Source organism: Nematolebias whitei, chromosome 17, assembly GCF_014905685.2.
Source record: "Nematolebias whitei isolate Nwh7 chromosome 17, NemWhi1, whole genome shotgun sequence".
NCBI classification, from domain to species: Eukaryota; Metazoa; Chordata; class Actinopteri; order Cyprinodontiformes; family Rivulidae; genus Nematolebias; species Nematolebias whitei.
In genome coordinates this window covers 14,653,616-14,663,814 of record NC_056514.1, presented here as the reverse complement: position 1 = coordinate 14,663,814, position 10,199 = coordinate 14,653,616, and the positions used below count along the sequence as shown (strand labels likewise).

Sequence of the window (10,199 nt, the reverse complement as noted above, 5' to 3'; positions counted from 1 at the left end):
TTTTTTAATTATTCAATATTTTACTAACAGAATAGTCAAGTAGCAACCTGTTTTTTGCGCGATTTGCTGTCAGTCAAATTTTGGAATAAAGAGGTGGAAATTTATTTTATTTTTTTGCAGATTTGTCGATTAACCAAAAAATTAATCGGACGATTAATCGACTGTTGAAATAATCATTATTAATCATTAATCATTAAGCCCTAATATATAGCAGCGTTTCTACAACCATTATACAAGTGGGGCGCCCCGCCCTGTCAACAGAACTGAACCGAACTCGAAAAAGCTCCACAGCCGGTCTCTTCCGTTTCTAAGCGTTTACAGACTGTTATTAGAAGAAGAGGAGGCTTCACAGATGGAAATATTTACGTCAATGTGTTGCTGCCATCAAACTCAAAATGAACTTTTTTTTCCTCATTTGCCGTTTCCAGTGTTTCCAGTGTGACCTGATGGAGACTCACTGAGCGTGTGGTGGAAGGTGCTGCTAACAGACTCATCCCACTGGCTCTGGAAGAAGGCCAGGCCTGCGGGCGTCATGTCCTCCTGGTGCTTCCTGTAGAACTCCACCGTCTTAAACGTGCGATCCTCCAGAGAGTGGCTGAAGAGGAGAGACGAGACTCAGGATTTACAAACGACTCGCACCAAACGCTGCGGGAACGTAACGTTTGCTGCCATCTAGAGATGAACTGTTCAGTCGGGGGAAAGTTGTTTATTTTAGTCAGAAAGTAAACAAAGATCTGCACGGCCACGATAAAACAGTAAAGATATTTAGATAAAGTTTGAATCTGGACATTTGATGCCACCTGTGAGTGCAGGTCAGATGTGTTTGCACACGGCCTGCCTCCTTCCAGCTTGCAGGGCGTGTTAGGGCTGACTCTCAGCTACTACCAGTCCAAGTGTCAGCTCAATATGTTTACATTCTGCTGAAGCTCCAGGAGCTTCACTCTTTGGTCTTCTGTGACGTGATGAAGACTTTGATTAAAATGCTGTTGAGACTCTCCCCCCAAACCCCCGAGCCTCAGTTCGACTGCTGTCGGCCCCCGCCTGTTCAAGTTGCTGCTCACCATGGAGGCGACCGGGCGTCGTCCTGGAAGTCGACGGGCCGGTCCTGCTTGAAGAGGACGTAAATGTAGCGGTGGAAGCCCGTTCCTCGGGCGGGGAAGGGGGGCAGGTAGTGACACAGCTCCTCTCCGTCCTGCACCGCTCCTCCTGGTATGTTCCCCCTGAGGAGACGCACTCCGTTCAACACTTTCATCAAACATTTCACTATAGGTGGATATTTTGCTAACAATTGTTTTCCTGTTTAGGTTTATTATTCCGACTTCTATCCATATTCTGTACGTTTCACTGTGACAACTTTAGCTTTTTGAAATATTTAGCCTTTTCTGCCATTTTTTCCTCACAGAAAATGAACTGAGCTCATTTTACGTCCTTCAGATCTTTAGATGTTTACCACCTTTTACTGCTCCTTTCGGCTTATGTCTGCAAATTTCAACTTTATCTGCCATTTCAGCTACTATTTAGCTGATTTTATGCTAATTTGATCTTTTCCACCTACCGGTAATTCCAAATTTTCTTAAATAATTTCAACGTTTTTCAGACTAATTCAGCAGAAATGTGCTCTCTCTACTTCCTTCTGCCAATTTAAGCTTTCTGCTTTTTTTAGCTACTATTCAACTGTTTTTTGCAAAAAAATAATTTCCACTTCTTTGTGCTCATTTCTGCTTCTTTCAGCCTAATTGGGCAAACGTGTTCCTTCTTAAGCTTGTTCTAACTTTTCAGCTAAAATTTTTTGCATTTTTGTAGCTAATTTCAGCCGTTTTCAGATTAATTAAAATTTTACTTCAGCCAAATTATTTATGGTAATCTCAGCTTGTTATGCTCCTTTCAGTTTTTTTTTCTGCTCTTTCAGCTACTATTTAGCTGTTTTATGCTAAGTTTAGCCTTTCCAGCTGTTTCCACCTTTTTTAATCTCATTTCAGCTCTTCTCACTTCCTTTTGGTAGTTTAAGCTTTTTTCTGCCTTTTCAGCTACTTTTAAGCTATTTTTGTTAAATTCTGCTTATTTAAACCAAACTCATCAAATATGTGTTCTTTCTGTTTTCTTCTGCTAATTTAGGCTTGTTCTTTCATTTCAGCTGCATTTTAGCATGTTTTTAGCTAATTCCAGCAGTTTGTCAGCAAGTTCTTCTGCAATAAGCATCCATGCTGCATTTTCTCAGGAACTGTACTCTCGTTTGTCTTTAAACTCATTTGAGAATGAGTTACTCACACAAGCCAGTGGACGTACTCCGCCTCGTTATCCAGAAGATGCTCGTCTGAAAAAAACAAAACGTTTGTTCGATCTGATTTGGAAATGGAAGACTTGTGCGTCTCGTGACTAAAACACCCGTTCTGACCTGGACAGGTGAGCAGGAGGGTCCACAGGGACCCTTCTTCTGCATCGAAGCTGATCTGGGGGGCGGACGCTGCCTGGAGAGGAACGCAGACGACAGGAAAACAAAAAGTTCACGAGGGTTGAGAGAAAACACAGAAAGAAAAGTTCATCTTGTTTCTTGAAACGTACGTCAGTAGGAGTGAGCCAATTCCCATAATGCACCTGGCCACTTCTGTCTAGACCGTAGCTGATGCGGAGTATGACCTCAGGCAGGAAGAACGCCATGGGGAACAGATCTCTAAAGACCCCGTAGTGGTCCGCCAGCCTCCTCACATGGAACGGCATGCTGGTCTTCTCCCAGTTCTCCTGCACCCGGTCCAGGGCGATCTTCACTGGTGGACCAGAAAGACTTTAAACCAAAGTATGTGAGTGAGCTCACCATCAGCCGGGCAGAGCTTACGTGTCCGAAGACGAGAAGCCCTCTCCAGCTCAGCGCTCCTCTTGTTGTCCAACAGCAGCTGCTTCCTCTCCCGCACTTGTTTGGTCCTGCTGGGCCGACAGTGGGCCAGTCCGATGTCCACCAGCTCAGCACCTTCAGAACACGACAACAGTCACGACACGTCGTCCAGACAGCACCAGAGCTGCAGCTGCTCCTCACCGTGCTCAGGGTCAGCCTGTTCCACATGGCTCCTGTAGGTCTTCCACCACACGGGCTTGTTCTTCGCCTCCAGAGCGTGTTTGAAGTAGCGGTTGTAGGTGCGATACTTCTCCACCGACTCCACGTTGCAGCCTTCAAACTCCTGGTTTGGCATCGGACCCAGAGGAGGAATCCATCTCCTGAGGAGCGCTGGAAACAAGTTCTCATTTCAAAACGCTGAACATCAGTGTCGAGTTTAAAACCAGAAATACAACTGGACAAATTACAGGTCCTGCGAGAACACAGTGTGAATGTTTATCGCTGAAGAACTTGACGAAAAACAGCTGAAATCAGCTAAAACACATGCTGACATGTAGCTGACATGGAAGAACAAGCCTAGATTAGTAGAAAAAAGCAGAAAGAACACGTTTTGTTGAATTGGGTTTAAATAAGCAGAAATGAGTCCAGAAGTTTGGAAATTAGGAAAAAAAAAAAAAAAAGGCAGAAAGAAGTTTAAACTACCAGGAGGAGGCAGGAGCTGAAATGAGCTCAAGAAATGTGGAATTAGCTGAATAAGCTAGTAAAAATAGCATAAAAACAGCTAACAGCTACTCCAATAGTAGACTTGTATCAAATTAATTTATCGCTGTTACATTTCATTCATAAAATATTTTGCTAACAGACAAACTGCTCTCACCTTCAGTTAAAGCTGACGATGTTGCACAGTGGTGTGTTGGGGACGACTCTCAGCTACTACCACATGAACTTTCAGCTAAATGTTTGTAAAACTGGCGGAGCTGTAGCGAGTTTGTTTGGCTGTGACAGCCATTTTGAAACAAGATGAGATATTTTGCTAACACAGAGTGTAAGAGAGAACACAAGTTTAGCCCTCGCATGTTTCTAGTGAAGAGAGGCTCCAGACTTGTCTATAAACAAGTAGGTAGATGAAATTAAATGTGAAAAATTCAACACTGAACGTTTAGTTTGTTAGACTGGTCCAGGAGCTTCACAGCTTTTTGACATTCCCCGTCTCGGAAGGACGTGACGGACCGAGACTCTACTTTCAGCCGAACATAAATAAAACAACAACAAATAAACAGAACATGAAGCAGTGACGTCACCGTACCTGTTGCAACAAAGGTCCTCGCAGGACTGACCCATAAATCTGATCCAGGTCGCAAAACTCCAAGACGAACAGAGTTAAGCACCATCTTGAAATGTGTTTTTTTTTCCCTCTTACGGAAGCCGACAGGACCAAACGTTCTTTCTTCTTCTTCGTTGAACGGCGGTTGATGCATTACCGCCCCCACTTGGTAAATTGTGTGAACTGCAACGATGCTTGAAAAACAAAACAAAACATTTTTTCATCCAGTCTGTTTCAGATATTGTATCAAAGCCTTAGTATCATACGTTTTTTAAATTCTGCAATAATTCACTTATTTTAGTGAGCCTGTTAATCTGTTGACTTCTTTCATGTCTGTATTTCTGGCAGTATAATAAAACATGCTCTATCATCCCATCAGTGTTCACATTCATCTGTTTCATGCCTCCCTTTTATCAATAATGTTCTGTTTGATCTCGTGTGTTCAAATCTGACATGTGATATGTCCGTTTCCTCCTGCCTGTTTCTTTCAGCTCTTCTCATTTCTCCTGTTTTTCTTTTATTTCTATAAAACCATTGACCTTTTCTTTTTTCTTCCCACTGTTTTTGCCATATTTGACTAAAATTTTTTCTTCACGATGCTTTTTACTTCTGGTCAACTGAGTTTTATATCTATTTCGATTAATATATATGTATGGTGGTGTCTTTTGCCACTTAAGATGTTATTTCCTCTTATTTATCCAGGAGCTGGTCTCCATACCAACACAACAATTAAACGCATCATTTTTATTCTGTACAGTGTTTATTGTCACCATGATGTCTGCTCTCTTCCTGAACAACTAGTTTTCAAACTGAATATTGAAGATCTGAACAGTTTATTGATCTGGTTGATTGTCCTCCATGCACTGAACAGCGATCAATATTGCGACCATTTCTCCTGAGTAAACTGATCATTTGTCTCCGATCCTCATTCACTCCAAACTCAGGAACAACAAACGTTGACCTGACCGGATCCGCTGCATCCTTTGACGCATCTGTCTATATTTGTACATATCCATCATATTGATTGACATATTCTACAACTGTATTTGAATTTAAGATGTTTTTATTTCCTTTCTTTTCTAATAAAGTCAAATCTACTCTTGATTCTGTGATCATCCATGGGCATATGATTTGTACTGGTACTGTTGGACTAACATTTTATAAATTTACTTTTAAATGAATACATTTTATTATTCATTATTTTAAGTTCTTAACGGTCTCACTTCACATTATTCAGCTCATCTTGTAGCTTTTTGTGCATGTAAGAGAAGCTTAAGATCAACTAATACTTCTTTAATGCTTGTCCCAAAGTGCAAACGTTGGGGTGACCGGGCTTTTGGGTCGCTGCAGCCAGTTTGGAACCGACGACCTCAGGACGTACGCTCCGTCACTGATCTGATCTTCATGCCTTTTTATTCAGGCATTCTTTTAATACCTGGTGGCTCTGCAGCGTTTTTTTTTTTTTTTAACATTCACATTTTGAAGCACTTTGTGCAACTTTTGGCTGCAGGAGAGGGATCTATTAATAAATTTGACTGAGTGATCGATTGACAATGTCATCGATCTGAATCCTTATAGTTTTCAAACTTATGATCCATCCAAAGCTTTGTATTTTTCCCATCATGGTTTGGATGGTTCTGTTCAGGACTGTTTAGATTTGTCTGGTAATTTATTGATCCCTCAAGATGTTTAATGGTGATTCATCATTTTCTACTAATATTGATCCTGTATGTGTTGTTTTAATGTCCCCGTCATATAATTCTTAATGTCTGATATTGAATATTGTTTAACTTTTCTGAGTTTGTTTCTGAAGCTGAGCTATAAACAACACTTTTGTATTCTAATATTGATCTGATTAATCCTGTGTAAATTTGCTCCTGTTCAACACCTGTCAGTTCGATGTGTATTATTTGCACCTATCCTGTGGGAACGTTCTGCATTGTCCTTCTGCTCATTTTTGTGATGTGTGATATTAATGGTCCCATGTAATCATTCTTACTGTGACCAGTCAGTGAGGAACAGAGAGAACTGGTTGTTTTGAAATCATCAAGGGTTGACTGATATTGATATGATAGAGCTGATATGGTATGGTGACGTGTCTCATGCAGTGTCCTTAACTCAGATCCACTCCTTCCTGTCTGCAGTGGACCTTTCAATGATGGTTCAGACATGGGACGGGGAAGGGACGGATTCCTGGAGATTATTCTATAAAACTAACTTGACTGGTCCAGAGAGTTAGAGCAGGTCAGGGTTTCACATGGATGAGAGCACTGATAAGTGTTCACTTTAATTGCATGTTCTGTGAATGTCGGGCTGCTCTCCAAAGCTTTGTAATCTGATGAACTACACCTTGGTCTGTTCTGAGAATCTCAGTTTTTTCCACGACACACCTCATGATGTTTAGTTTTTTTTTTTTACCTTTATTCAACAACTTTTTGAACGTTTGCGATTCTCTCATCAGACCAGATACCAAGAAATTGTAACTGTTTTACTTTTTCAAGTTCTTGTCCATATAAACTAAGTTCAATATTATTAGTGACCTTTTTCCTTGTAAAAATACTCCTTTAGTCTTCTCTAGTGAACATTTAAATCCCCATTTATGTGACCACTTTCAACAGTCGTAATTCCTTTCTTTAACTTTTTAACAATGAACTCTATATGTTTCCCTCTTTTCCACAACGCCCCATCATCAGCATATAACGATCTTCCCATCACGTTTTCCACATCATCAAACATGATTATTAAAGAGAATAATAAAGGGCTTACAATGCTTCCCTGTGGTGTCCCATTTTCAGTGTAATAGTTATCTGAATAGTTTTGTCCTATTCTCACTTGTATGTGTCTCTGACAGAAACTCTTTTATGAACATATGACCTGTGATGCACATTTGTTTCAGTTTTATCCATCTCTCTACGGTAATATCAGACGCTCTTTCTACGTAAAAAAAACCAAACAAAAAAAACAGCTACCACACTTTCTTTATTAATCTGAGCTTCCCTGATTTCATGTTCAAGACACAAGACTGGATCCACCGTGTTTCTTCCTTTTCTAACAGCACTTTGATAACTAGACATGTCTCCTCTCTATAGCATGTAAATCTTTCATTTATCATTTATTCCATGATTTTGTAAAATCCAATGTTAAAGCTTTAGGTCCTGGTTTTGAGCTTTCCTATTTTTCACATTGGTATTATTATGGTTTCCTTCCAGGACTGTGGTAGATTCTCTTCCTCCCAAACCCTAACAAATAAATCTAAAAGAATGTTTTTTGAGGACTCAGACTGAGAATTGTTACACATCTGATCATTTCCAGTTCTATTTTACGTTTCTCAGTGCTTGATCTAATTCACGTATGGTATATTTATTATATAATTTTCACCTTCCTCTTCTTCTAAGAACTCTTTTCCCATCTTCACTAATATTATTTGAACTATGAATTTTAATAAATGCTTTAACCATCATTTCTGTTTTTGCCTTAGCTGTCAGAGTCAGAGTCAGTCAGAGTTTCTTTATTGTCATTCGCACCTCATGTGGTACATGTGGTGGAGCGAAATTATGTACACAGGAACCTGCAGAACCATCGTGCAGAACTGGGACTCCATGCATTTGTCTTATTCCATTCTTTGTCCAAACTTTAGTCATTCTCTTCCCACTGAACTACAAAACTCCTCCAAATTCCTCTTTTTGCATTTTCATGGTTCTTCTTTCAATGCTTTGCAACCAGTAAGCTTCTAAATACGATGCTTTCTTTTTAGCATTTTATAAGCTTTATTTCTAGACTTGATTGCTTTTTCACATTCCTTTGTCCTTTGTCCAGAACCCGTCCACATCACGGTCCGGACAGCCAGGGACGTTATCTACCTGGACTACTTCGTCGGAGGGAGAGCCTTTGTGGAGAACAAGACATTTTCTAACTGGTGCTTTGAAAGGGAGAATACTCTATGATTAGTCTAATCTAAGAGTAAATCACTGCTCTGACTTTTTTAGTTTGATTGTCGTTTGTTCCTGTTGAACATTTCTACTTTAAAATTTATTTCAGTTCGTGCTCGAGGCTTAAGACTTTTTGCCCCACTCCCCTCAGGAAGGAGGTTAAGGAGCATTAAGTGTAGAACCACTAGACTGAGGAACAGCTTCTACCCTGAGGCTGTTAGACTCATGAATCTCTAACTAGAATAATCACTGTGAAAAACCATATCATGTTGCTGCTGATCTGTTTCATGTTGCTGCTGATCTGTTTCAATGTTGATGTGTTCATGCGTGCACATCTGCTCACAGACTCATGTTCATGTTTGTGCTGATGTTCAATGTTTTATGTTATGAGTGCTTAGTGTATATTTAGTTGATGTTTTTCTTAGTTCATATCTTAGATGTTATTACTGTTTTTCTTATACATTTTATTGTTGGATGTAACTGGGACCCTGAGTACATAATTTCGCTCCACCACATGTACCACATGAGGTGCGAATGACAATAAAGAAACTCTGACTCTGACTCTGACTCTGACTTAAGAGACATTACTAAACGCAAGGCAGCTTTTCTTTATGCAAAACAGTTTGACTCAGACTTCTGCTTGGTTCAAGAATCACACTCTGCTGAAGAAGATTACAACTTCTGGAAATCACGATGGGGCGAGGACCAGTGGATGTCTGATGGAAACCATCACTCAGCTGGAACGTTAACCCTGAAGCACAAATTTAATGAGAAGATTATTTTCACTCAATCTGACCCAAATGCACATTATATGTTGATAGTTTTTTGTTACTGCAACCAGTTGTATCTATTAGGTAATGTCTATGGTTATACTAACACAAGAGTTATTCCAAACACTGAGTAATACTATTGGAAGTACCATGGAAAGGTTCACTGGTGTTAAAGTAAAACTGGGAGGGGATTTTAACTGCACAGTTAATGATGACATTGATAGATGGCCTGGTAGAAATAAAACTAACTGTTTTTTGACAGATTTTATGAATGAAAAAAGTCTTATTGATATTTGGAGAGTTACTAATCCAAACAGTAAAGAGTTTACATGGACAGATAACGCTGGTTCTCTGAGATCTAGAATAGATTTTTGGTTAATCTCAGAATCTCTTACTCAGGTAATTTGCAAGACAGAAATTATTCCAACTCCCTTAACAGATCATAAAGCAATTGTACTAATTTTAAACTTATCAACTGATAATCAAACTCAAAGATACCCTGCATATTAGAAATTAAATATTTCTTTATTACAAAACGATTCTTTAAATGAAATAACTAGAAGAAAAATTTTAGAGCGTTTCAAAACTGCAGAAGATAAAGTGGAATATCAAAAACAATGGGAGCTTTTAAAATATGAACTAAGAAGATTGTTTATAGAAACAAGTGCTAAACAAAAAAAAAAGAAATTGGATGAAAATAATTTAATAGCCAATTTAATTTCTCTATCCTCCATATTGCCAGAACATTAATCTGAACTACAGTAAGCAGAGCTCCTAACTTTACAACTAAAACTTGATCAGTTATATATCAGTAAAGCTAAAGGTGCGTTTGTACGCTCAAGAGCCAAGTGGTTGGAGGAGGGAGAGCAAAACTCTATTTCTTTAAATTAGAAAAACAAAGACAAAACAAAAATAGTATAAACAGACTCTCTTCAAATGGTAATATAGAAAATCCAAAAGAACTATCTAAACTTTGTGAGAATTTCTATAAAAAACTATATACCTGAACTATTTCACCGACTCATATGGATGCATTTTTAAAGAATCTAGATAATATTAAGACAATCGGCGAATTCAAAAAATCTGTTTGTGACTCACCCATTACACTTATAGAAATCTCAGATGCTATTAAAAAACTGAAACTAAATAAATCTCCAGGTATCGATGGGAGAACCTCTGAATTTTACAAATTATTCTCAGCTGAACTTGCTCCATTTTTGTTGAATGTGTTTATAGAAAGTATACATAAAGAACAACTACCGTCCACGCTACGTCGAGGCTCTACTCTCACCCCAAAGCCACAAAAAGATTTATTAGTTTTAGACAACTGGCGCCCCATCACATTG

General features: G+C 39.1%; 1 protein-coding gene across 1 annotated transcript in view; it reads right to left on the bottom strand.

Moving 5' to 3' along the window:
- mrpl38 (mitochondrial ribosomal protein L38) overlaps positions 1 to 4,251 on the bottom strand; it is a 6,049-nt gene extending 1,798 nt beyond the window's left edge. The window contains exons 1-8 of the mRNA XM_037690695.1: positions 4,137 to 4,251; positions 3,032 to 3,220; positions 2,834 to 2,965; positions 2,563 to 2,765; positions 2,396 to 2,468; positions 2,269 to 2,314; positions 1,062 to 1,220; positions 459 to 595 (exon numbers count right to left, since the gene is read on the bottom strand). Of these exons, the coding sequence (XP_037546623.1) occupies positions 459 to 595; positions 1,062 to 1,220; positions 2,269 to 2,314; positions 2,396 to 2,468; positions 2,563 to 2,765; positions 2,834 to 2,965; positions 3,032 to 3,220; positions 4,137 to 4,221 (1,024 nt within the window). The 5' untranslated portion in view covers positions 4,222 to 4,251. The remainder of the gene's footprint in view (positions 1 to 458; positions 596 to 1,061; positions 1,221 to 2,268; positions 2,315 to 2,395; positions 2,469 to 2,562; positions 2,766 to 2,833; positions 2,966 to 3,031; positions 3,221 to 4,136) is intronic.
- Positions 4,252 to 10,199: the final 5,948 nt, after the last annotated feature.